The sequence below is a fragment of the Ascochyta rabiei genome, chromosome 19 (assembly GCF_004011695.2).
Source record: "Ascochyta rabiei chromosome 19, complete sequence".
In the NCBI taxonomy this organism is placed as follows: domain Eukaryota; kingdom Fungi; phylum Ascomycota; class Dothideomycetes; order Pleosporales; family Didymellaceae; genus Ascochyta; species Ascochyta rabiei.
This window is the reverse complement of record NC_082423.1, coordinates 718,522-743,278: the sequence shown is the minus strand read 5'-3', so window position 1 is coordinate 743,278 and position 24,757 is coordinate 718,522. Positions and strand designations below refer to the sequence as shown.

The following is a 24,757-nucleotide window of genomic DNA, read 5'->3' as shown; positions in this document are numbered from 1 at the left end:
TCTACGCTTCTGCCGAGATGGCGCTCTGTTATGAGCAAAGCGATCTGGTGCTGATTGTGTATTCCGTTTGCGATTGATATAAGGACGACTCGCGGGGCGTTGGGCAGGCACCTCGTCCATGATCAAGTCTACAATGTCGACACCTGGGGCGCATCAACAATCAACATCTTCATAAGTTGTAGGACTCCTAGTTGTCACTTGCCTGTTGGGTCCCGACGCTCGTTCTCCAGGCGAATTTTCGCACCCACATACAAGTTGTCTATGTCGACACGGCGAAAGCCCCTACGAACGAGGGCGGCTCTGAACTCCGTCATGAGGACGTCCAGAACGTCTCGAGCAAGTCAGCAGATACAAGCTCTAAGTCTTGAGGCTGTGGAGGTACTCACCGATTCCTTCGTCGTTCGCTCTCGCCATACGATATCTCACATCCATGTGGCGTCTTGAGCTGTCGAGAATCGATGGCTGTGGTTCAGCCCCACCAGCCAGCTTTGGTACATGTCCCAGAACAACATGCTCCGGCAAGTATCTGTGGGGCAGATACTCCTCTTGTAATGAATACTCATACCACTTATACGCATCTGAGGGATTGCCCCAGATAGCATAGCAGATCAGCTGTCGATAGCCAGAAGGGACAGCCCGTCCAAGGGACATTGCGTGAACACCTCGACGGACGACTTCATCGATACGGTCGATGATGTCGTGTCTGTACTCGAAACCATGGAAGAAGTCTACAAGTTCTGTGTCGGTTTTCGATCGAAGCGGTCGGTAGGAGAAGTTTGTGGGGAGCGTGAAATACCCTGATTTGAGGATGCCGTCGATGTACCTACTGAAAATCAGCATGAAACATGCAAAAAGTTCCACTCTAGCATACCTAGCTGGTCTGGTGTAGCCGCGCAAAAAGTACTTGTATGCCTCAAGAGGCGACGAGGTGTTGAGCTGGGAGATCGTGTCGCGCCCCTCGGGACAGTCGGCGATTTCAGGATGTCCACACAGGAACTGGTCGATCTCTATGAGGAAGCCTCTGGAGATTGAGCGAGCTGCCATGTATGAGAGGAGCTCGTCGTCGGCACTCTCTGCGAAAGAACGTGCCTGTATGTTGTTAATAACTGAACTGAGACATCCTGAGCACCTTGACACATCCTCAAGATGACAAAGCTGAAGATCTTACCTGACGACAACTTGTATTCTCGACCGGCCTAGGCGCCCAGGGCAGAACATACTCATTGTCGTTGAAGTCAAATCTAACCCCTGCAGGGCCGCCTGTTGATGCCACTTGCGTGGTTTGGGAGGGCCGAGCTGCCTGCGAAGCTGGAGGGTGCACCTCGAAGCATTCGCTGTCTCCACTGTGGCCGTCAATGACGATAGGCGACTGGCACTGGTTGCTGGCAGTAGACTTCTGCGGACGTGTCTTTTCAATCCACTCCCCTCCAACCCACCAACCTTGAGACTGCTGTTGGGAAGCTGGTGGTACAGCCGAACCGCCTCGAGGACGGGGGAGTGGGTCGTACACCTCATAGTGGCTATGTGGGCGCTGGCGTCTGCTGCCGTGCCTTGCCATGGTGCTGCCACCAAACTTAACTATCCACTCGGGCAAGCGAGGCTGTCAACAAATTTCAAGGGTGCTGATACAATACAACTAAAAAGAACAGTCCGAAGAAGATCTGATGCGGAACGGGAGCGTGGAGTGTAAGTAAAACAGGGCAGGTGAAAAATCGCGAGTGTGATGAGGTGAGAGTGAGCCGTGAAGAACAGGAAGGTGCGCGTCCACGTCACCGAAGCGTCGAGCAAGACTACATGCGCCCCAGCTACAGTCAAACAAGGCACAGTGCAGAGTTAAAATGGTGCTGTATGGATAGGAGCGACAGAGCCAGCATTTTGGTGACAGTCGACGGTGAGGGAGGTGTGACAACAGTAGAAAGCATGCAACACACTCACAACATGTACATTTTGATGAACTGAGTCTGGATATACGAACCGAACCTTGACGCCACCCAATACGCTCCATGGTCAAATCAAATATGCTACAGCTACGACAGATGCGGAGCTTAGAAGACACTGATGTAGTTGCCAATGCGCTCTTTCTGGTTCTGCGCAATGCACTCAGCTATCCAGGTAATGTTGCGGATTTCCTATCAATGGATTAGCGGGACTTCCTCTCGTCTGAGAGGTAGACACATACCTGTTCGCGCAATTTGACCCATGCGTAGACAACAGCGTGCGTGAACTGATAGGTGAACGCCAGCTTCGAAATCTCCATCTCCTTCTGGTAGAACAAGTCTTCTAAGCTCCTTGATTCTCCGCCTGTGCCACCAGACATGTTACCAACACCGCCACCGCCACCTTGGCTGAGGCCTGTCTGATCGAAGAAGGTCTTGTACTCTGCGACGCTCTCTACAGCAATACGAACACCCTCGACATCGTCTGCTCGCGACAGCATCATGGTGCCCTCCGGGTGGAGCTTGCCGAACGCAGGGTAGAGCTTCTTCCTGTCTGCCTTGGAAAGCTCGGTACCGAACGAGTTCAGCGAGATGTTGATACTCCTGCGGTCCGCCTCGAATTGCAGGACTTCAGACATGACGTCCGAAGTGGGCGTTCCAGCGATCTCAGGATCGGTGTTGACCCAGTTGTGGAAGTCTTCCAGGTAGTTCTTGTACAAGGTGTTGCGGATGATCTCGATGTTCAGCTCGTCCAAGTCCTGATGGCTGAGCGAGCCCTTGAAGTACGGCGCAAGTGGTGTCTCGATCAGGACAGAGTTGTAGAGTTCCTCAATGTTTGTGGCTACGCACAGCACCGGCATCGTCTCGAACCAGCCAAGCGGATGGCACCTCTCTAACAGCTCGCGAGTGTCCCTTTCGTGCAGCGTACCCGTAATCAGCAGCGCAACGTTGTCGATCATGTATCCGTAAGTCAGATATTCCATGAACTTGGAGAGAGATCCCGTAGCATTGGCCTGGATGTAGCGGAACTCGGCGACGAGCTTGTCAGTTGTTTTGGCGGCGAGCGCAGATGTGGACGGGTTGGGAGGCAGGGAGGCGAGGAAGTCTCCGTACGCGGGCGATAGCTGCAGCTTGACGTCTGCGCTTCCGTGTTAGATAGAGGAGCTGGTCGCGCTGCACCAGAGCTTACCGTCGATGGTCTCGCACTGTGTCAAGTTGCTGTAGTTCTGGCTGGTGAGCAGCGCATTGCGGTAGCCGCGCACGACACCCTCGATGTAGCTAAGCAGTCGATCAGAACACGTCAGAAAAACCAGCTGCACGCCGTGTACATACCCGTATTTGACGTTGTAGAATAGGCCCTCCATGATGCAATGTGTAGAGTGCTCGAGAAGCTCAGTCGCCGTCATGGCCTGGCTGGCTGGCTGGCTTGGACATAGCGCGCCGGAGTTTTGCCGGCAATGGGACCCGTGCGCGAACAACTATATGAGCTCGGCCGAACGCACCTTCCCTCTCGACATCACACTTTCCAGTTTCACTGCTGCGCCCGCACTTTCAACACCAACACCAACCAGCTGAAAGCACTTGTGCCGCACTTAACACGCCCAACACCAAGCACAGAAACCACGCGACAAGTCACACCTGCACTGTGAGTCACTCTGCGCGCCTGCACAACGCGCCCGCACAACGCGCCCGCACAACGCGCCTGCTAACTTTCACTGCAGCGCAATGTCGACTCGTCGCACGCGTCGCGCTGCCGCGACTGCCCAGATCACCGAGGAAGTCACCATAGTCGAGACACGCGCAAAGCGTACTCGAGGCGGACAACGCAAAGCTGCAACCACCACCAAGACAACCTCGACAAAAGTCCAGCGCGAACAGACACCTCCCGAGACCACCTCCAACGCGCCCGGCAACGCGCAGACCGCGACGCGCTCCAACGCGGTCGCGTCAACTCCTGCCCCCGCCCCCGCCCCCGCCACCTCTACCAAACGCCGCCTGCGATCGACCCAACCAGAAGCCGCGTCGCCCCTGCGTGCGCTCGACGAGCAGCCGGCCAAAAAGCCAAGGACGGCCTCGAAGAAGGCAAGTGCTCCCGCACCCACACCTGCAAAGCCAGAACCAGCCCAAGAAGAGGAGGAGGAGACAGGCATTTTCTTCTCTAAGAGTGAGCCCCATCTTTTTTATCCCTCCCACACGAGCACACTGATTGAATCTCCTTGTATAGGCTTCGATGTTATCGCTTTGGAGCTTCAGAAGTCATCGCTTGAAGCTCGCATTGCGGATTTCGAAGCAACATGTAACAGCCAGAGAAGCGAGATCTCCCAGCTCCGAACTCGCATTGTGCAACTCGAGCTGGAGAACCGCAACCTCATCGCTCTTAATGCACCAAAGACCCCGTCGGTCCATGCTAATACGCCAACACCAGAGTTTGACTCCTTCGATGTCGACCAGTCAGAGCCAGCCTTCGTGACTGGTAGCGAGTCTGCAATGGCACTCCTGCGTCATGTCCAGGAGGCAGCCAAATTACCTAAGCCGACATCATCGCCGTCTCCCGAGGCCAAGACTTCACCAGCACCCAACTCCACATCTCCGGTCGCCAGTGAAAAGTTCTCGACTCCCTCCAGGCGTCTCCTTAGCAGTTTCACTTCGCCATTCACAGCAATTAAGAACCTCTTTGGTTCTTCAACACCTCAACCTCCATCGCCTACCCCATCTCGACTACCTCCAGCCGACACGATTACCGAGGTCCTCTCTATGCCCCCCACTCCTGTCGGCGAGCGCACCAAGCGTTCAAGCAAGAAAACGAAGAAACCAAATCGTCTCGTCAGGGCTCTCCTCCAAGGCGTCGAAGAGCAAGACGCGGATAAGGCTACTGCATGGGCGAAACAAGTCGCCGCCGATTTCAAAAACGACTCTGCTGCCGGCGACAAGCGCAAGAGACTCGAAGCACCTGTTCTTTACCGCGACCTAAAGCACCTCCCATCAAGCAAGCCGTGGCAGTCAGGTTTCAGCTTTCCCGAGGATGTCTTGGACCTTGAGGACGACGAGATCGTCCCAGCATGGGCCGTCTACATATCCATGGTGGAAGAAGAACGCGAGGCCAAGAAGACCAAGATGAACCACGCCACTTTTGTCGAGGACGACATGCCCGCCTCCCTCAACGAGGTCTTTGGTGCCTCGACTACCTCCGCGCTCGACTTCCAGCCCCGCCGCTCCATCGACCCGTCCCCGATGTTCGACACCCCCCTCCACCACCAAGAGGGCGGCAATGTCTTCAAAGAGCTTCGAGGTCATGATGCCGCCATGAGCGACCGCGAGAATCTCCAGCGCGAGCTGAAAGCTGGAGGCAGTCGGCGTCAGACCGAGATCGAGCCTCGCGCCTCCAGCAACCCTGAAGGTCTCCAGAGGACTCACGACCCCATTCACGGCTCCTTCAGCGTTCCCGATTCCGATTCCGAGGAAGAAGAAGAAGAAGTTCGTGCGCAGCCGGTCTGGACCCAGGCGCCTCCTCCTGCGCCTACCCCATCTCACGCGCCTCTGCCTGCTTCAACGCACAACGAGGAGGTTGAGCGTCAGCGCCAGAAGCTGATGAAGCACACGCCGCATAAGCCCAGCCGACTGCAACAAGTCAGTTACCCATCGCCAAGCTTATTCTCGGACGCTGGCAATGAGTCCATCCTCGCCGCCTCCCCTGCAAAGTTTTCCGAGCTCTTTGGCGACATCCCAGACGTTGAGCCCCTCGACTTCTCCGACGACCCAGAGCTGGAAGCTGCTGTTGCAGCGGGATCAACACCTGAAGCCCTCCAGCGGGTGCTCGCGACCATGAACTGGTCTGTACCTACCATAACATACGACTCCGACGAGGAGGAACTGTCCCCTATCTAAGAGCGACATGACGATTTTCACGACTGGAACGATGGGTTTGTTTTTACTGGCGTTTGGATCTTGGATCCAAAGGATTGAACTTGAAAGCATGGCATTGCATTGCGAAGATACCCCGGTCGTTTTGAACAGGAGCATAGTTGGAGGCAAGGTCCCTTTGGTGTTTTCGGATTGGATCACTTTTCTTCATGTACTGCATTCTTCTAGCTAGCCCGCCTTCGCCAGGTTTGAGAATCTCTCGGTCGAGCTTGCCCGCAAGGGCTCGCTCCCGGGGGTGATCTCGCCTGGTGGAGGTGGAAGTGGGCTTATAATCAGACATGTTCTTACTACAGAGCTTCCTTCGTCGACTTGAAAGTGTTGTATTAACTCTCCCACATAGTCGGAATTCCAGCTGCAGTCCAGATTGGACTGGTCACTTTCATGTCTTCGACATCGTTTTGGACATGGTGACTGTCAAAATTGTCTGTGCCGCAGTGTTGCTAGCTTCGTCTACTCCTCTGCAATTCAGTGCCGAAGATTACTTGGTAGCAGTGCTGATTGACTGACTCGATGGTGAGGTACACGTCTACTAAACTACGGCGATGGGAAGGTTGCTACACATACATCTGCACTAGCGGTTGGTGAGTGATGTTGATGTCAAGTGATTGGCGTTGTTGGTGGTGTTTGGTGTGTGAGGGGGGCTACCTGAAGTAGTTTCCAGGGAGTTAGATAGGAGGGTACTCTGATCCAGGTTAAAGAGTCGGAGGTGGGGATTATTGTATTTTGGAGTGAGGAGACGGAGCCGTGTGAAAGAAGCTGTTGATTTTGCGTTTTGCAAATCAAATGCATTGCTTTTGTATCTACGGACGGATGGGTTGTGTGCGTCGCTTGAAGCCGATTTCCTACTCTCTCCGCCCTATTGTTCGACCATCTCATGCCGCAACCAACGCGCCTGCAGCTTTCAAAAGCACACCTGTATCCCCGTCGTGATCGGCGCACACCTCCTCTAACCACGCCCTCGCCTTCTCAACCACCAACTCCCACGCGCCCTGAAATTCCTGCATTTTCCGCTCCATGTAGACGACCAACAACGCTGTGAAGAGTGCAACGGAGTCGCCGGCGTTGTTGGACTCGAGGCTGGCGTCTAGCAGGCACTGGTTGAATTCCGCGACGGAGGTACCGAGATGCTCGAGTATGGGGGCGTTGTAGGCGAAGGAGCCGTTGAAGAATTGGTGTTTGATTAATAGTAGGAGGAGGGCGTCGGGTGATAAGGGGTGAGAAGGTGGCGATGGGGTTTGTGAGCCGTCTCGCAGTGATGGGGAAGAGTACCGTGGGGATGAAGGGGAGTATTGTGGTAAAGCGATAGAGTATACCGGTGAAGCGAGAGAGTATACTGGTGATGTAGGAGAGTATACTGGTGATGTAGGAGAGTATACTGGTGATGTAGGAGAGTATACTGGTGATGTGGGAGAGTATACTGGTGATGTGGGAGAGTATACTGGTGATGTGGGAGAGTATACTGGTGATGTGGGAGAGTACTGTGGCGATGTGGGCGCAAAACGCGATAAGTTAGGCGCGTAACCTGGTGAGTTATGGGCGTAGTCTGATGAGTTCACAGAGAAGGATGATGCAGCCGGCGTCTGCTTTTCCGTGCTCTCGAAGACATGGTCCTTGAGATCTCTCTGTTTCACCTTGTTCAACACCGCATCATCTTTACCTTCATGGAGGAATGAGTCAAAGTCGAAGTTCTCGAGCGGAGCTTCATCGCCAACACCAGAGGAGAGATCCTGGCCCTGTGCCGACTCATCTGGTTGTGGTCGAGAAGAAGAGCGTCCTGGTAGTGTCTTGGAGTACTGGTGATATCCCGGACTGGAGGGTTCTTGGGCGCCGTACGCAGAAAAGCCACCGCTCGCTTCTGCGCCGTGGGAGGCGAGGGGACTGAAGTTGTTTGCACCAGCAGCAAAGCCTGAGTAAAAATTGGCGTTGCGGTCAGTAACAGCAGATTGTTCAAGAGCCTCGTGTCCGGTTGGTTGTTTAGACATGAGAAGACGTTTCTTGTTTTGCTGTTCAAGCATCATGCACTGCATCTGGTAGTCTTGCAGTGCATGGGCTGCCGGTGCTGACGACACACCAGCTGAGCTAGCTCCCCCAAAGAATGGTGGAGAAGCTTTGATCTGTCCGAATGCTGGCTTTGCCATTTGACTGTGGGACAAATCATATGGCTCATTAGCCGCAACACTTCTGAGAGATGGTGCAGCAGGAGAGGCAGACGAGCCGAACAAAGAAGAAGTGCCAGAGGGCATCGACCACTGTTTCTGTTGTTGCTGTTGTTGCTGTTGTTGCATCATCGCGCTTGGGTTTTGGTGGTTGACTGTTGATGCACCGACGAAGCCTCCACCATGGTTACCGCTTCTTGCCGAATGAGACAGAGACGTTGAAAACAGCCTCGCTCCTGAATTCGCTGGCTGCTGACCAAATAAAGACTGCTGTTGCGTTGTTTGCTGCTGAGCCACCTGCCCAAAACCCATGCCAGCGAACAAGGACCTTTGCTCCGTCCGTTCTGTCCGTTTCTCGTCTTCCAGGTATTCCCAGTCCAAGTCCATCTGATCCGTCTTATTTTTAGGCGTCTTCTCAGTCGCGACGAACGAGCACCACTTTCCACCAACTTGGAACTGCACGCCCAAGCGCACGGCTTCGCGCTCAACCATATCGCTGAACCGGCCATCGAACCGTGTTTTGAGTAGTTGGCCGTCTGCATCGCGTGCGGCTGCGAGCCAACCGCGACCTTGTTCTAGCTCTGATACAGCCTTTTTGGCGGCGAGCTGGTGGATCGTCTCGCTTGGAGAGTCGAGGACCTGTATCGGTATCTCGAGTTCAAGGGGCCCATGGTTGCTTGTGCCGCGAAGTATGACGGAAGTTGGTGTGGCGCGAGGAGCTTCTGGTCCGAGAAGTAGGTACACGGTTGTGCGGTTGAATGCAAAAAGGGGTGGGATTTCTTGAGGGGCTTGAAGAATCTTTGGGGATGGTATCGGCATAAGGTGGGCATAGCGGTCTTCCCTGGTCATTCTGTTCACTATTGGGAGGTTGTCGTCAAGATCTGCGGATGTGTCGAACAGTGAAATTGGCTTCTTCTGTTGCTTCTGTGGGTAGTCAGTGCGAGTCCGGAATATGCTCAAATGGACCGTACTTACGTCATTGAATTTATCTTCCTTGTCTTTCAAATCGAGCTTGACCTTCAAACTATCTGCCACCTTCTCGACAATCTCGAAGTCATCGCTCTCTTCAGCGGCTGTATACTTCACCTCCAGCGTGTAGTTGTCCACATGTGGGGACAAAGCGCCCTTGAGCATTCGCACAACTTTACCGCTCATTTTCTCGCCTTCTTGTACAGACTGCGAGAAGCCATTGCCTGCTTTCGCAATTCCCTCGATGAGCGCATGTGAGACCCCGCTTCCGATGCCTAGAGTAAAGACTCGGATCGGAGCTCTCTCCACCTGGATCTGCTTGTTAAGGTAGTCGAACACATCTTGTTGATTCCAGGTCTCCCCGTCAGTCAACAAGATAACGTCCAGCGGCATGTCTTTGTAACGATTTTCAATGGTTGCTTGCAGTGGGCGGAGCATTTCTGTGCCCCCATAATTGGCCTGAAGCTTTCCTACATAGTGAGTAGCGTAATCAAGAGTCTCTTGATTGTATGAGACGCTCTTGGGCAGCATGAATGAATGTTCGCTGCCAAAAGAACATATGTTGAACTTGACTCCCACTGGGAGAGACTTCAAAAAAACTTGAAGCGCTTCGATAGCAAGATCCATTCTGGTCCCCTCCATGCTGCCACTTTGGTCGCATACAAAGACGATCTCTGGCTTCTCTCCAGGGAGTGCAAATTTGGGTACAAGTGTAGCCATCAGTGCTCGGTGATTCGAAATGGACGGGTGAGTCTCAAGGACGGCTCTGGGAATACCAGTATCCTTTGCAATGATCTGCAAGATGAAATCGGTCTCGAGGTGCGCAGTTCCCAGGCTCAGCGTAGCAGAAGCCTTGCTCATTGATGGCACTGCATCTGGTTCGACAGAAGTCGTGCCCATGGACATGGAAATGGGATGCGTTGGTGACTGTAACTTTTGGATGAAAGACCCCTCTGCCGTTTCAGCATCCACGGTAATTGAGATGACACCGTCCATCTGCAGATGCGGAAAAGATTGAGTTCTACCAAAACTTCCATACCGTGGAGAGATACTGGTGGGGATAGTGAATCTGATGCCATCCACTTCCATATCATGCTTCAGCTCGCCAAGGTAGGTGATGTTGATGACGACTCTTGCACTCGGCGGAATGTTGCCGATGGTGGTAGTGAAGACGTCTGATGCTGCGGGAAGCTGCTCGAGCAAGCCTGCTGTCTCGCCTCTAGCTACAGCGTTTTTGAATAGTGCCTTCGCACTCTCTTTTTCTTTGACTTCGCCGACGATCGTGCGATTGCCAACTTGGCACGAGAAGCCTACCACGCTCACCCCATCGTAGAGGGGAAATGTGTAACGAACTTCACGAATGCCTCTGGTTGTGGAAGGATTTGCGAACGTCTGTTTGAGCACGGTTCGAGACGTGGTTGCAAGGATGCTGGCATGTACTTTGACTTCGACTTGGGGGAGATACGCTTGCTGCATGCCACCATTGCAGGGGATGTTGTAGTAGAGTCCGCAGACGGGCTGCGTCTGACCGAACATTGTGAATTTTTTGGGGGGGTTTTATTTTTTGAAAAGGTAGAAGACAGAGGGGGTGTCAGGGTATCAGCTTGGAATAGCGGTCACTCAGATGATTGACGGCGAGATGATTGACAGCAATTCAGAGAGTAAATGTGCAAGAAAGAGTAAAGAGAACCAAACGAGTCTATTTATGCACAGTAAAACGCCCAGAGAGTTGTTGCAAGGTTCGGAGGCCTCCCAGAGCACAGTGGTGCTGCCTCGATCAGTCATCCACTCCAGATGGGTGCCTGAAGTGTGGTTTCAGCCAACCACAAGTCGAGGAGATATGGAAGTACGAGCTTCGATGCTTCAACGTCAGAGTCGCACGTTACTATGGGCCCGATGAAGGAAAACAGAGAGGTTGCCGGGGCGCGCTCAGACGGAAAACGCGAGTCTTTATAAGGCAGCGGTCTTGAGCTGCTGCCTAGTGGTGTACAGTCCACCTGTGTGAGTCATGTGCTGTTGACTGTGCGAGGCCAAGGCAGACACGGTGCCGTAGTTTGTGGCTCCACCCCGGTTGCAAGGTCATGATGCCGATGCCGAGCAAGGCAGTGGATGAGGCAGACGAGAGGTGCTGGAGGTCGATGGAGTGTTGTGAGTGTTGTGAAGGAAGACGCGCTAGCAATTGGACCCTGCATAGAGCGTCATGATGGAAAAAGATTGGAGAGTCATCTTGCATCCCACCAAGCAATGCGGCAGCTATTCACGCCGCTGCCCCACGCATTCCCCGAATTCCAGCAGTCCCTGCACCGCCTCTTCTGCACACGGCGCAGCTTCCACAAGCTTTCGAGAGTCCCCGTGCGTGTACAACGGCAGGAGAGAGCGCCGGCTTCACGCAAGATCATGGCCGAGGGGTACGAGAAGTGGTCGCAGCAGCAGTTGATTGCGCGCATACAAGAGCTGGAGCAGCAGGCCAAGAGCAGCGAGGGGGCAGCAACACAGGCGACGGGCGCGCCTACAACCCCTGCAGCGCCTACGCTCGACGACGATTCCAAGCCGGCTCCCTTCTGCAAACCGCCCAAAGCGCCGCCCAAAGCGTTCGATGCGTCCAAGTACAGCACCCGGCTCATTGCGCTGAAGTTCGCCTACCTGGGGCAGAAGTACAATGGCTTCGAGCACCACAACAACAACAAGACGCCGCTGCCCACCATCGAGGAGGAGCTGTGGAAGGCGCTGATCAAGACGCGCGTCATCAGCCCTGCGCCGCCCGAGGGGAGCGACACCGACTACAGCAGAGTCGACAGGAAGACGTTTGCGGCGTGGGACAGAGACGGCGCAGATGTCAACTGGGACGGCTGCGACTACTCGAAATGCGGGCGCACAGACAGAGGCGTCAGCGCCTTTGGACAGGTCGTTGGCATTCGAGTGCGCAGCAATAGGCCGCTTCCCAAGACGAAGCCTGCAGAGAGCCCAGAGGACTTGGAATTGGACGCAGGAACAATCGGAGACTCCGCGACCGACCTCCTCGGCCCCGACAGCGGGCCAGCAACGAAGCCCTTCAACGACCTCACCGACGAACTCCCCTACATCCAGCTCCTCAACCGTGTCCTGCCTCCCGACATCCGCGTGTACGCCTGGTGTCCCAACCCACCCGCCGACTTCAGCGCACGCTTCTCCTGCAAAGAGCGACGCTACAAGTACTTCTTCACCAACCCGTGTTTCGCGCCCGTGCCCGGCTCAGCAGGGCTCTACCACCCCAACTCCTCTACGCCTGACGGCCAACCCATGCGTGAAGGCTGGCTCGACGTGGCCGCCATGCAGGACGGCTGCGATCGACTGGTGGGGCTGCACGACTTCCGCAACTTCTGCAAAATCGACGCCAGCAAACAACTCACAAACTTCAAGCGGCGCATCTTCCACGCCTCGATTGACGAGGTCTCGCTGCTATCTATCCCCTCGTTTCTGTCGCACGCCGCCCTGCAGTCTCCCACTGCAGCAGACCAAGCGAAGATGTACTGCTTCACACTCCACGGCTCGGCGTTCCTATGGCACCAGGTCCGCTCGCTCATCAGCATCCTGTTCCTCATCGGCCAGCGTCTCGAGAGCCCTTCCCTCGTCACGGCCCTGCTCGACATGGATGCAAACCCTACACGGCCCAAGTACGAAATGGCCAGCGACGCCCCTCTGGTGCTGTGGGACTGCATCTTCCCGCACGCATCCGAAGTGCAGAGCTCCGAGGAGCGCGAGACAGGGTACCAAGACCGGCTGCAGTGGGTGTACGTGGGCGACGAAGGCGGCGTGGAGTCCAAGAGCACCAAAACGCTCAAAGGCATACCATCCATGGGCCGTGGCAAGTGGGGCCGGGGCGGCGTCGTCGACGACGTGTGGGAAGTGTGGCGCGGGGACAAGATCGACGAGACGCTGTCTGGGTTGCTGCTTGACCGCATCTCCAATCTAGGTGATAGCACGCTGGACCGAGAGATGGCCAGCGAGGCCCAGAGTCAGGGGGCTACCGCAAAGGGCGGGCCGCGCGTGTTCGATGGAGGGAATTTCGGGAGAGCCAAGGGGAACTATATACCCGTGCTGCAGAGGGAGAGACAGGAGCCTGTGGAGGTGGTGAATGAGCGGTATGCCAAGAAAAAGGGCCTGGATCCGAATCGGTATAAGAATGTCAGTGAGGAGGATGCTGGGGAGTGATGAACCTTGTGAAACAGAGATAAAGATGTGAGATACCCCGTTCCAACGCCACGCTTGACGCTTGATACTTGACAATTGACGCTTGATACTTGACACTTGACGCTTGATACTTGACACTTGACGCTTGATACTTGACACTTGACGCTTGATACTTGACACTCTATACTTAACATTTCACACTGGACACTAGACACCTAAAACTTGACACTTAACACTGAATACTCGACACTCACCACTTAACACTTAACACTTGACACTCGGCACTTGACAATGGACACTGGACACTGGACACTTCACACTCTGACGAAATTCCAAGAATCCAAAAAAAAAAAGCCATCTGGGTATCTACCTCCCCGCTATCCTTCTCTCGCGTCGACTTCCACCGCCCCCCCAATCCAACACCAGTCCTTCTAGTCCCCCGTGTTCAGCTCCAAATCAATCTGCACCCCATTGCTAATGGCATAGTCCGCCAGACTCAGACTATCATGGAACGGCCGCTCCCCCTGCCGCTTCAGCATAATCTCATGCACGGGCCGTCCGATCTTGGCCGCCACCATGGCTTTCAGCACCTTGACGGGATCCGAGGGGAGGCAGGGGACTTGCGTCTTGGTGCCTAGGCGGTCGTTGACGGTTACGATGATCATGGCTTCGCCTGTTGCGGCGGGAGGGGCGGCGGCGGCGGCAGCCTTGTCCTTGGGGGGCTTGTCGGAGCGCGGACGCCGCTCGCGGTCCGAGTGTGGTCGTCGGTCACGCGACCGTGAGCGGCGGCGGCGGGAGTCGCGGTCGTCACGGCGGTGAGAGTCGCGGTCGTCACGGCGGTGAGAGTCGCGGTCATCTCGCCCGCCGTACCGCTCTGGCCGTCTTTCTGCATCTCGTCTGTCGCCGTCGCGCCGTCGCGAATCCCGGTCTGAAGACTCTTTCTTGTCGTTCTTCCACTTCAGGCCGGAGAAGTTCTTGGGCTTGCGCGACGCGGGACTGCGGCTTCGGCGGGGGGAGCGCGAGCGTGCCTTTGTGGGTGAGGGGGCGCGCTGGTCTGCGCGGGGTGGTGGGGGCGAGGGCATATTTGCGGTGGCTGTGTCGAGATTTCTCTCCGTGAGTGACGCAGGGATCAAGAAGTTGGTGTTGATGTTGAAGATGACATCAACCTCAAGAACCTCCCAGGTAGTAAACTTTCTCTCCTCCACAAGCTTGAGCTCGGGCCGCCCTTCCCCAGTCTCGCTTCTTCCCGCATCGTCACTGCCCCCTGCTCGTCTCCCGTGTACTTGCCTTCTCGCAACCACCACCAGGCACCCCCATGATACCGCCATGGTCCTAGCCGTCCTCGCACGCCTCACGGCCCCCCCTGCTCAAACCCTCCGCACCCTCCAACCCACGCCGTCAACCGTCTCCTTCACCGTCTCCACCCGGCCAACACCTGCGACCGTGGCCGCGAAGCTGCGCTACTATGCCGGCCTGCTGATCCGCATCGTGGCCGGCGCTCTGGCCCTCACAACGCTATGGGCAAAATGGCGCATAACCCACGGGCGATCGACGGACATTCTACTCTGGACGCTCGGCGGGCCACAGACTGCAGCGCTGCTGGAAGCCATTGGAGGGCTGGGGTGGCAGTTTGTTGCGCCTGGAGCCATGGTGGTCCTGTTCGTGGTGCTGAGACGCGGGTACACTGGTACCACCCCCCCGTTTGTGGTTATGCTTGCCGTCGTGTGCTTATTATCGATGCACAGAGGAATCTCTCACCCTCCTTCGTGGGCTCGGCGTCCAGACGAGTTCTTCGGCTGCTACGTTTTTGAAGGCGCCGAGTCGGCGCTTTATACCTACCTCGGATATCCAGGACTTGTTTATTCACGAGGCGTTTAGAGGCTTTGAGGTGAGGTTCTACCTGGCCATTGTGGTCAAGGGGGAGGAGGACGTTGTCGTTGTGTTCCCGGGCTTGCTGCCGAGGAGGGCCATACTGGAGGAGGTTTGGAGGGGCGCGAGGAAGTGCTTGTGGGAGAGCGAGGGGGCGAAGAGGACAGAGGGGATGGAGAATGAATGATCATGCTCGACGACTATGAAGTCGCTCATCAAGCCGACGACTAATGAAGTCTCTTATTGAGCTAACAACTAATGAAGTCTCTTATTGAGCTAACAACTAATGAAGTCTCTTATTGAGCTAACAACTGTAAAGCCTCTTATTGAGCTAACAACTAATGAAGTCTCTTATTGAGCTAACAACTGTAAAGCCTCTTATTGAGCTAACAACTGTAAAATCTTTTATTGAGCTAACAAATCTAAAGTCTCTTATTAAGCTGACGACTATAAAGTCTCTCATCAAGCCGACGACTATGAAGTTTCTCACCAAGTGGGAGAGTGATATATCGACGTCGATGTGGAAATGAGAAGATCAAGTCAACTACCACACTCTCCCTCCCCTGCTCAATTCACCACAGATGACAATTGCGCGTCTGAACCCCTCACTCCCCCTTCCCACCGACCCCATCGTGCTTGCTCTTCCATCCCTTGCCACCCGTGTAGTAGGCACCATCCACATGCTCGTCCACACGCGCCGGCGCCAACCACGCACAGCGATCCTTCTCAAACGTCTCAATGCGCGGCTTGAACTTGGTCTCCTGCAGCGCGAAGTCGTCAATCGTGCCTATGCGCGGGATGCTCATGCCCGGGTACCCGGAGCTGCGGCGGTACAGCAGCGTGCCGCAGACGCTGCAGAACGAGTTCTCCATGTAGTTGCCTGTCGCCGTGGTGCTGTTTTGGCGGAAGCGCGTTAGTTTGTCTTGGCCGCGCAGGTGCTTGAGGTGCGTGTCTTTGACTATGAAGTTGGAGGCAAACATGCTGCGTAACGTGATTAGGTTGGGAGAGTGACACGGCATTGGGTGAGTGCTTGCCTCGCCGTGATCTTGCGGCAGTCGGTGCAGTGGCAGATGAAGGCGTCGACCAGCCCCTCGCCCTCGGTAGGCACTTCGATTTGTACCGCACCGCAGTAGCAGGTTGCCGTTGCGGTGCCGTCGCGCTCGCCGTGGGCGCCCTCGGTGGGCAGCACGATCTTTTCTGTCATGTCTGCTGGTTGGAGGTGGTCTTGGATGGACGTCAATCGGTCAGCTGTAGCTGTGGTATTAGACAATAACCTCGAGGAAGGCCAAGTTGTTGCCGGGTCTAAACCCAGAGGAAAGGGCAAATCGAGGAGATGATATACCTGCCCCTCTCGGTCGGATCAAGGGAATTCCAGTCTAGGAACACGGGCTCCCATCAGCCTAGATCTCCTACAGGTCAACTTGAGAGCACAGCCGAAGCATGATGTAATGCCACTTGCAGCTACGACGCACTGTAAGCCATGCGCCGTGACAAAGCCGTTGGCGGCAGTGAGGGGTAGCTTCCAAATACCGGGAATGAGACGCTGGTGATTACGAAGGAGCTAGTACTTGGTGTTGCACCGCACACCATACCAAACTAGACCTATACGGTGCAAGACCAAATACTAGCCCCCTTTGTAGTAATGTCGAGTCTGACTGCTTGGCTGAGTAATTCGTTGATGAGCGTTTTGAAAGGTGCAGAAATCCCAACGTTTCCGTGGTCTGAGAGGATGCAACCGTGAACACAGTGGGAAGAGCAGATTGACCTGGCCAGCTTCTCAAGAGGTGTGAGCCAGTGTGGACCGAGAATGCGATGAATGGAACATGTCCAAGATGTCGAGTGTTTGACAGCGTCAAGGACAGTCCAAGCTACTATGTATATATTCCTCGGCTGATAGAGAACCTTGATGGCCAGGCTAACGCTCAGGTCGGGGATGAAGCTGGTGGGTAACACTGGGCGGGAGAGCTAGACAGGGGTGATGGTGGGGCACGCCTCGGCGTCTGTGCATTGCAGCCTCGCCGTGCCCGTGAAGCTTCCAAAGATTTCTATCGGTTTTCCACGGCAACGCCTTCACACCCACTCTCAACACGGGACCCTCCAACCTCTACGACCACTCTCCATCGCTTTCGCCAGTTTCACCAAACGTGAAGCTCTGCACCACATCCAACACGAACGCTACAGCCTTCGCGCGCGCTCGCATACCCCACCAATCACAACCACAACCACAACCACAACCACAACCACAACAACCACACCACCATGGGCTCCGTAGTCCTCCCCCACCTGCGCACAGGCTGGCACGTCGACCAAGCAATCCTCTCGGAAGAAGACCGCCTAGTCGTGATCCGCTTCGGTCGTGACAGCGACCCAGACTGCATGCGACAAGACGAAGTGCTGTACAAGATCGCCGACCGGGTGAAGAACTTCGCCGCGCTCTACGTCTGCGATCTCGACGAGGTGCCCGATTTCAAAGCCATGTACGAGCTCTACGACCCTTGCACCGTCATGTTCTTCTTCCGCAACAAGCACATGATGTGCGATTTCGGCACGGGTAACAACAACAAGCTGAATTGGGTGCTCGAGGATAAGCAGGAGTTGATTGATATTGTCGAGACGGTGTATAGGGGCGCGAAGAAAGGGAGGGGTCTGGTCGTCAGTCCCAAGGATTATAGTACGAGATATCGGTACTAGGCGCACGGTGGCCTGCTGGGGAAGAGGATGCGAGAGTGAGCACACACACAGATGGAGTTGTTTTTGGAGTTTTCAATGCTACGGCATGGGCATGGGCATGGGCATGGGCATGGGCATGGTCATGGCGTTCTTTCGGTTGGCGGCTGGACACATGACAGTAGAGCATGATACACATTCAGTAAATCACAATTTCTGCTTGGTCTATCCACCCTGTTCGCAGTGCTCCAACTTGTTCGAAATGACAATGCGATATCTTCAATGGGTTTCTTTCACTTTGCTTTGATCAGAGCGACCTTCGAGGAATGAATCAGTAGGAAAGATGCTGCCACGCTGTACACGGCGTTTTTCCAAGTCAGTCTGGAAAAAAACGATGCAGTAGTCTGGTGTCGCGGGAGAAAATAGGCCTATATAGCATGGGTAAGAAGGCAAGTGAATGTGCGTACAAATTCTACCTTTCTAGCTGCGACATCTGGGTATTGGGAGGCAAAGTTTGTGTTGACCTTAACGCTGGTACTTCATGCTGTTCTTATTGCGAAGGAGTCACACGCATGACAAGAATTCATGCGTGCTTTTGGACCATCTCTAAAACCGCCTGGTTGATCTCTTTCGCATTCGTGGCATTCAGATAATGCGCACCGCCCTCCACAATGCTCAACTTCTTCTCTTTGCTCGCCGTGAACAGCTCGATCTGCTCGTGCTGCACCTGGCACCCGTAAGGCGTGTCTTCTGTTCCCTGAAGCCAGAACACTGGGCAAGTGATGTCTCCCAGGCGCAATGTCAGCGAGTCTCTCGACATCAAGCACAGGACAGCCATCCTCGCCTTCCTCCTCCCTTCGTCACCAGCATATGTCTCCTTCAATACTCTTGTCCAGAAAGAAGTCGACTCGTCTGTTGCATGCGACCCAAAGCCAAAGCTAGCGACCATCCCACACCACTGATCATCTATCTCAAAGTCCGCCGTAGACACAGCACTCGCCCACTTCTCTGCAAACGGGCTGAGCAGCGGAACAGGATCCCAACACCCTTTCTCTCTCGTCTCTGGCGTCTCGGCATCCATACTCGTTCCCAGGGAAAGCAAGCCAAGGACTCTCTCGGGCGCAAGAAGCGCCATGCGCACCACCATCCACCCGCCCTGACTCGTGCCCAGAACAAATGCTTTTTTGACATTCAAGGCGGTCATGACTTCCAGTGCAACAATTGCCGAGTCCCAGTACGTGAAGTGGCTGGCTTTGGTGGGGAAGGTGGTTGATCCGTGGCCGAGGGGCTCAATGGCTAGGATGTTCATAGTATCGGTGAGCGTTGCATCGTTGAACTGCGCATCGAAGAGCGCGGTGGTCATGCACATTGAGTTTATGCAGATCAGTGTGGGTTTTGCTGTGTCGACGGCATTGTTGGTGAGACGGTAGCCGACGTTGAGGGAGCCGAGGTGGGTGACGGTGATGGAGATTGTGGACGACGGCATTGTTGCTGTGTTATTTGAAAAGATGAGGTCCAGTTGCGTGGGAAAGATTGAAAAGGCTTGACTACGAAGAGATCACGTTTCTGAATGTTCAGGCGGTCACCCAAGATGTTTGACCCGCGCGGATCTTGCACCGGTAGCCGAAGGCAAGTGCGGACACCCTGGTAAGGAACCACATTGGACAATCTTCGCTCGTCGACTCATGTTTTTATCAATATTGGTATTTAAGGTCTTCGCATGCTGGGCTTGGAGTAAGTGAGCGATGGTCACTAAGTTGTACAAAGTCGAAGGTTGGATACATGTCTGTTGTTGTAGGATGGATGACAAATGATCAAACCAACAGCCAATCACAGTCACTTTATGAAAGCGTAGGCGGATGGACACGCCCCACGTTTAGATACAACACCCCTTGTCACTTAGTACATTGAGCTGCCTTCTGGATTCCATTTTCAATTGCATCGCTCTCGCTGAGCGATTTGAACTTCTTCACGGCCGCCGTCGAAATGAATTCGCACTACTGAGCGATACCTTGTAGCGAAATGCCGGTCTAGAGCTCACACGTGCTCGTATCATTGGCTCGGTACATCTTGTTATCAGCAGCTACCAGCCACCCCAGCACTTAATATCCATGTCGCGGTACCGGCTCTCCGCCTACGCGTACTTCTGCAGCTCAAGACGGCTAAAAGCTTTTGAAAGACCTGCTTATACTAGATAAGAATCGTTCAAGCCTTCCTTCCATGACGTTGCCGGCGCAAAGGCTTCGCTAAGTGTTCATCCTTCACACCGGCGCGTGGAGTAGATGCTTGGCTGAATTGCATCCGGTTCCTGCAGCATGCTGCCTGCTCGTGCGGTTGGCAAGACGCTATGCGAATCCGGACCTATGAACGGCCGGCATAGCTCCAGTATAAATTGTAGGTCTTCTGCATTCGTAGCCTGGCGGGCGTTCAAGCATTTTCTCTCCAGACATCAGGCCAAAGCATCCTTCCGCGGCTATGAACACACTCTTGACCCTAGCGTTGGCAGCTGCTGCCGTTGCTGCTCCTACTAGCAGGTCTTACCCCACTGGCAAGGTTGGCCATACCAGCAAGAATGATAGCTACCTTGTCTCACTCGGTCCCCGCCCATACTATATCATCAACAACATGACTGATGGGCCGTTGAAAGAGAAGCTTCAATCCTGCGAAAACAAGCCTGTCTCGATCAATCAATTTTCGATCGGTCACCGTGGCGGAGGTACTCTTCAATTCCCTGAAGAGACCCGACAATCCGAAGATGCAGGTGCTCGCATGGGTGCTGGCATCCTTGAATGCGATGTCTCCTTCACAGGCGACCGTGGGCTTGTCTGCCGTCACTCGCTTTGCGACTTGCACACAACAACCGATATCCTTACACGCCCTGATCTGGCAAAGAAATGCACCGTTCCATTCACCCCAGCGAACGCAACATCGCCTGCCAACGCTCTCTGCTGCACCTCTGATATCACAACCGCCGAGTACAGCAGTCTTTGCGGCAAGCAAGACGGCTTCAACGCTTCTGCTCTTACACCTCAGGATTACCAGCACGGCACCCCTACCTGGCGTACAGAGCTCTACGACACTTGCGGCAAAGTCTTGACGCTGAACGAATACATCGACCTCGTCAACGACTACCCCGGTTACCGCAACTTCACGCCCGAGCTCAAAACTCCGCCCGCAGAGGTACCCATGCCGTTCAAGGGCTACACACAGCAACAGTACGCACAGGACATGGTCGACGCCTTCCGCAACAAATCCATCGACTACAGCCGCATCTGGCCACAATCCTTCACCTACGACGACATCGTCTTCTGGCTCAAGTACGACCACGACTTCGGCAAGCAAGCCATCTACCTCGTAGAATACGACACGCCCACAGACATCGCAGCCGGCATCGCCAACTTAACCATCGCCAAAGCCGCAGGCGTCAACATCATCGGCCCTGCGCTCCCCATGCTTGTCACCGTCGGCGGGCCCCAGAACAACTCCATCGTACCGTCTGCGTACGCCCACGCCGTCAAGGCAGCGGGTCTGGACATGATTGCATGGACGTTCGAGCGCTCCGGTCCTCTCGCGACAGTGAAGAGCCGCGGCGAGTACTATTTCGAGTCGATAGCGAACGTCACGCACTACGATGGGCAGTACTACGAGTTGCTGGACGTGCTCGTCCATGACATTGGTATCAAGGGCCTGTTTAGCGATTGGTCCGCTACGGTTACATATTTTGCGAATTGCTTTGGGCTCAAGGGGCCTGTGGGCGGGAGCTACAACTAGGGATTGTTCGCTGGTGCTGGACGGGACGTAGTCATGTCATTTACAATGTCCATTGAGGATATGGGCGTGTCAACTGCAGTTCTGCATCGTCGCTGGTGTCGCTGTCATCTCGCGTGTCTATGTATATATATCCAGGCCGGAGATTGGAAAATCATACGTAACAGCAAACCATCCTACCTAGATGCACCCGGTGCCTCTCGTGGACATCATCATGGCCCTATCCAGCCTCTTCCAGTATCTGCTTCCTTGCTGCCAACGGAAGGGGTGGATGGTTCTCCACCAGCGAGAGCAAGTCGCTCTCAAAGTACTGATAGACACTTACACTGTCTTTCGCGAATCGATTACTGGAGCAGTATTTAACAAACGTATTAGGCTAGTTTATGCAAATATAGCCTATATTATGCTTAGTACGTAAATAATTAGCTATATTAGCTATAGTAGCTAGCTAAGAGGTAAATCCTTATGTATCTAGCTAAAGGATATACTTAGCAATTACGTCCTCTTTAGCCTAGTCTATAATCTATTAAACTAGCGTATAATAAGCTTATATAGGTTGCTCTGTATATTAAGTGTATAGTAAACTATAGGGTGTATTATATATAATAGCTACAGCGCGTTATAGGGTAAGTGTTAAATCTTATTTAATTACCTAGAGCGCAAGCTATATTACAGCTTCTTTTAAGGGCATAAATTAATGTTGTTATTAAGGCATTGCGTAGTAAGGTGGAGGTTTAGTGTGGTCTTAGCAGAGTAATCTGCTTACCCGTTTAATCTGCTTACCTGTAGAGTACGTAATAATATAATAAAAATAAGATAAAATAGACAGAGTGCTAGTTAATAAAGCACATAACCTAGGTCTTAGAGAAAGGTTTTTAAGTAATTAGTTATACAAAATTTAAGATTATCTCTTTTATAGATAGTAAGTAACACCTAGTAAGCTCCTCTATATACTTAATAAGCTTTATCTCCTTTTATAGCGTTATTTATTATTAGTCATTAATCTTAGTAGTAGTTAATATAATATTTGCCTTATACTAATATGTTAATATTAACTATATAACACTGTACTTTTTTTAATTACTTAGTAGCTAAACTGTTCTTTAGGCTTTAGAGCACCTAGCTTTTTAAGGGTAGCGTTTAGCAACATTATATCAGGGTTAAGTTATAGGGTAAAGGATTTTAACGCATTTTAATAGGGGTGCGCATTACGCGAATTTGCGTAATACGCGTATAAACAAGGTAGTGTAAACTATAACAACGCAGGATAATAGAAGTCTCTAAAAGATGTAGGTATCTGCTACAAGGTGTATAGGAGCACTAAGATAGTTTATACAGAGAATTGTTCTATTCCTATAGGTCTTATACAATAGAATACTTAAAAACTAGCTCTTTATACCTATTAACCTTGTGCGTTTTTTATACCTTATAAGAGTTAGGAAAAATTAGATTGCTAGCCTAGGGTGTAGGGTAGACACAGATGTAACGGCACTAAGTTAGTAATAAGTTAGAGAGGAATTAGACAAGGCTTTAGGTAACTAGTGTATTACACTACTCCCCCTCTTATATAGGCAGATTGTCCTAATACGCATAAAAATCTATATTAATGTCCTCTAGCAGGTGTAACAACGCAGGATAATAGAAGTCTCTAAAAGAGGTAGGTATCTGCTACGAGGTGTATAGGAGCACTAGGATAGTTTACACAGAGAATTGTTCTATTCCTATAGGTCTTATACAAAAGAATACTTAAAAACTAGCTCTCTATGCCTGTTAACCTTGTGCCTTTTATACCTTATAAGAGTTAGAAAGAGTTAGAGTACTAGCCTAGGGTGTAGGGTAGACACAGATGTAACAACACTAAGTTAGTAATAAGTTAGAGAGGAATTAGACAAGGCTTTAGGTAACTAGTATGTTATACTACCCCCCTTCTTATATAGGTAGATTGTTCTAATACACATAAAAATCTATATTAATATCCTCTAGCAGGATTATACCTATTTATCGTTAGTTTAGGGTATTAGTAGCTTACTGTTATATTATTTTAATTTTATATTATTATTTTTGTTAAAGGTAAAGACAACGTTTTCTTATCTACAATAATGTTTCCTAATTTTAAGGTAAAAATAAGCTGTTTCCTTTGTTATTTAGTACGCTATCTATTTATTGTTATTATTATTTTCTAGGTGTGTTGCGTGTGTATATAAACAGACAATTCCTACACCTTTCCTTATTCTAATAGAGACTATTTCTTGCTGTAAGCATACCTGCTACGCTGCCTTATATTCTTACTAATTAATTATAGATTTTATTACTTAGTTACTATACTTATACTAGTCTTGCCTAGAGGTCTTACAGAGGCCTATAGGGTTCTCTGTATTTATTTAGTTTACACCTTTATAAGGGGGGAAGAGGTTATTTACAGCTTTCTTAAGGTGTTGTTGTCTAAGTGTGCTTATTATATACTTAAAAATAAGAAGTGTTACCTAGTAAGTATAATCTTTTTCTGTTCTTACTTAATACTAATAGTTTCTAGGTTCTAGTTTACGCTAGTTTAGAATATATAACTTTTTTAGGCAACTTTACTACGTAGAGGTAAGAGGTAAGGGAAGAAGGGGAGGATATAGAGTTAGTAGCAGAGGTAGCAGAGTTAAGGTAGGATGCCTAGTGTGTTATTACAGAGTTAGTAAAGAATCTAGCAAGTATAGTGCAGGTAGCAACTACCTAGATTAAAGGAGTCTCTACTACTAACTTAATGCTATACTAGTACTATATTAGTCTAACTAAGGGAGGTGTGTTAGAGAGGAGGAGGATAGCAGAGTTAGTAGAGAATGTAGAGGTGTTAACTAGGGAGGTAGTTAAGCTGCAACAAGAGATAGTCTGTTAAGGTACTAGAGTTAGAGAGGTGTTAGCAACGCCGGCACCTGCTCTATCTTCTAAGACGAAGGGTAGTGCTAATATGCTAGATATTCTAGCTAACAGTAACTCTGTTATAAGTAACATTAAGGGCCTATAAGAGAGTTTTCTTATTTATATAGTAAGGAAGGTTCTTTCTTTTATTCTTTTTCTTTTATCTTTCTAATATATAACGCAGTTAGAGGCATTTTAAATTTAATAGATTTTCTTTATCCTTTTCTAAATTAAGATAACTTTATGCTTACTAAATCTTCTAGCCTTCTTTCTACGCTTTAATCTACTTAGTTAGTGCCTTTAGAGGCCTAGGTCAATTAGGGTACTTATTATAGTATAACCTTAGCTTATATAGAGCTCCTATAAAGTTCTCTACAGGATACTAGGTTAGGT

The 24,757-nt window shown here is 52.0% G+C and overlaps 11 protein-coding genes across 13 annotated transcripts, besides 18 other annotated features; 5 read left to right on the top strand and 6 right to left on the bottom strand.

The window, feature by feature from the left end:
- Positions 1-194: 194 nt before the first annotated feature.
- EKO05_0010385 (uncharacterized protein) lies at positions 195-1,558 on the bottom strand (the record flags this gene model as incomplete). Its single annotated transcript, XM_038943111.2, has 4 exons — positions 195-331; positions 387-823; positions 872-1,089; positions 1,169-1,558. 4 exons carry the CDS (start codon positions 1,556-1,558, stop codon positions 195-197), a joined length of 1,182 nt encoding a protein of 393 aa, XP_038794288.2.
- Positions 1,559-2,045: 487 nt separating this feature from the next.
- EKO05_0010384 (H(+)-transporting V0 sector ATPase subunit d) lies at positions 2,046-3,343 on the bottom strand (the record flags this gene model as incomplete). The annotated part of the gene is made up of 4 exons (XM_038943141.2): positions 2,046-2,129; positions 2,180-3,075; positions 3,127-3,215; positions 3,270-3,343. 4 exons carry the CDS (start codon positions 3,341-3,343, stop codon positions 2,046-2,048), a joined length of 1,143 nt encoding a protein of 380 aa, XP_038794289.2.
- Positions 3,343-3,364: a tandem repeat.
- A 30-nt stretch (positions 3,365-3,394) lies between these two features.
- Positions 3,395-5,822, top strand: EKO05_0010383 (uncharacterized protein; the record flags this gene model as incomplete). 2 transcript variants are annotated; one of them, XM_059637740.1, is made up of 3 exons in its annotated part: positions 3,395-3,582; positions 3,659-4,101; positions 4,363-5,822. In XM_059637740.1, 3 exons carry the CDS (start codon positions 3,395-3,397, stop codon positions 5,820-5,822), a joined length of 2,091 nt encoding a protein of 696 aa, XP_059493723.1. The 2 variants fall into 2 exon arrangements, with proteins under 2 accessions (XP_059493723.1, XP_038794290.1); XM_038943053.1 differs by having other exon boundaries at positions 4,162-5,822.
- Positions 5,394-5,412: a tandem repeat.
- Positions 5,823-6,730: 908 nt separating the features above from the next.
- On the bottom strand, positions 6,731-10,519 carry EKO05_0010382 (uncharacterized protein; the record flags this gene model as incomplete). The annotated part of the gene is made up of 2 exons (XM_038943052.1): positions 6,731-8,938; positions 8,990-10,519. The coding sequence occupies 2 exons, from the start codon at positions 10,517-10,519 to the stop codon at positions 6,731-6,733; spliced, it is 3,738 nt and encodes a 1,245-aa protein (XP_038794291.1).
- Positions 8,109-8,140: a tandem repeat.
- A 708-nt stretch (positions 10,520-11,227) lies between the features above and the next one.
- Positions 11,228-13,174, top strand: EKO05_0010381 (tRNA pseudouridine(38/39) synthase; the record flags this gene model as incomplete). The annotated part of the gene is made up of 1 exon (XM_038947098.1): positions 11,228-13,174. One exon carries the CDS (start codon positions 11,228-11,230, stop codon positions 13,172-13,174), a length of 1,947 nt encoding a protein of 648 aa, XP_038794292.1.
- Positions 13,175-13,224: 50 nt separating this feature from the next.
- Positions 13,225-13,479: a tandem repeat.
- Positions 13,480-13,584: 105 nt separating this feature from the next.
- Positions 13,585-14,235, bottom strand: EKO05_0010380 (uncharacterized protein; the record flags this gene model as incomplete). The annotated part of the gene is made up of 1 exon (XM_038947099.1): positions 13,585-14,235. The coding sequence occupies one exon, from the start codon at positions 14,233-14,235 to the stop codon at positions 13,585-13,587; it is 651 nt and encodes a 216-aa protein (XP_038794293.1).
- Positions 13,832-13,860: a tandem repeat.
- A 244-nt stretch (positions 14,236-14,479) lies between the features above and the next one.
- On the top strand, positions 14,480-15,209 carry EKO05_0010379 (uncharacterized protein; the record flags this gene model as incomplete). Its single annotated transcript, XM_038943040.1, has 2 exons — positions 14,480-14,840; positions 14,899-15,209. 2 exons carry the CDS (start codon positions 14,480-14,482, stop codon positions 15,207-15,209), a joined length of 672 nt encoding a protein of 223 aa, XP_038794294.1.
- Positions 15,210-15,627: 418 nt separating this feature from the next.
- EKO05_0010378 (uncharacterized protein) lies at positions 15,628-16,226 on the bottom strand (the record flags this gene model as incomplete). Of its 2 annotated transcripts, XM_059637739.1 has the most annotated exons (2): positions 15,628-16,003; positions 16,057-16,226. In XM_059637739.1, 2 exons carry the CDS (start codon positions 16,224-16,226, stop codon positions 15,628-15,630), a joined length of 546 nt encoding a protein of 181 aa, XP_059493722.1. The 2 variants fall into 2 exon arrangements, with proteins under 2 accessions (XP_059493722.1, XP_038794295.2); XM_038947100.2 differs by having other exon boundaries at positions 15,628-16,226.
- Positions 16,227-17,233: 1,007 nt separating this feature from the next.
- Positions 17,234-17,269: a tandem repeat.
- Positions 17,270-17,281: 12 nt separating this feature from the next.
- On the top strand, positions 17,282-17,713 carry EKO05_0010377 (Thioredoxin-like 4A; the record flags this gene model as incomplete). Its single annotated transcript, XM_038947102.1, has 1 exon — positions 17,282-17,713. One exon carries the CDS (start codon positions 17,282-17,284, stop codon positions 17,711-17,713), a length of 432 nt encoding a protein of 143 aa, XP_038794297.1.
- An 82-nt stretch (positions 17,714-17,795) lies between these two features.
- Positions 17,796-17,838: a tandem repeat.
- Positions 17,839-18,272: 434 nt separating this feature from the next.
- EKO05_0010376 (Microsomal epoxide hydrolase) lies at positions 18,273-19,175 on the bottom strand (the record flags this gene model as incomplete). Its single annotated transcript, XM_038947103.1, has 1 exon — positions 18,273-19,175. The coding sequence occupies one exon, from the start codon at positions 19,173-19,175 to the stop codon at positions 18,273-18,275; it is 903 nt and encodes a 300-aa protein (XP_038794298.1).
- A 989-nt stretch (positions 19,176-20,164) lies between these two features.
- On the top strand, positions 20,165-21,460 carry EKO05_0010375 (Glycerophosphodiester phosphodiesterase; the record flags this gene model as incomplete). Its single annotated transcript, XM_038947104.1, has 1 exon — positions 20,165-21,460. One exon carries the CDS (start codon positions 20,165-20,167, stop codon positions 21,458-21,460), a length of 1,296 nt encoding a protein of 431 aa, XP_038794299.1.
- Positions 21,461-21,805: 345 nt separating this feature from the next.
- Positions 21,806-22,300: a mobile genetic element.
- Positions 21,844-21,853: an inverted repeat.
- Positions 21,844-21,893: a mobile genetic element.
- Positions 21,884-21,893: an inverted repeat.
- Positions 22,255-22,281: a tandem repeat.
- Positions 22,301-22,702: a mobile genetic element.
- Positions 22,444-22,520: a tandem repeat.
- Positions 22,703-22,769: a dispersed repeat.
- Positions 22,770-23,078: 309 nt separating this feature from the next.
- Positions 23,079-23,137: a dispersed repeat.
- A 317-nt stretch (positions 23,138-23,454) lies between these two features.
- Positions 23,455-23,524: a tandem repeat.
- Positions 23,525-24,129: 605 nt separating this feature from the next.
- Positions 24,130-24,313: a mobile genetic element.
- The last annotated feature ends 444 nt before the right edge of the window (positions 24,314-24,757 follow it).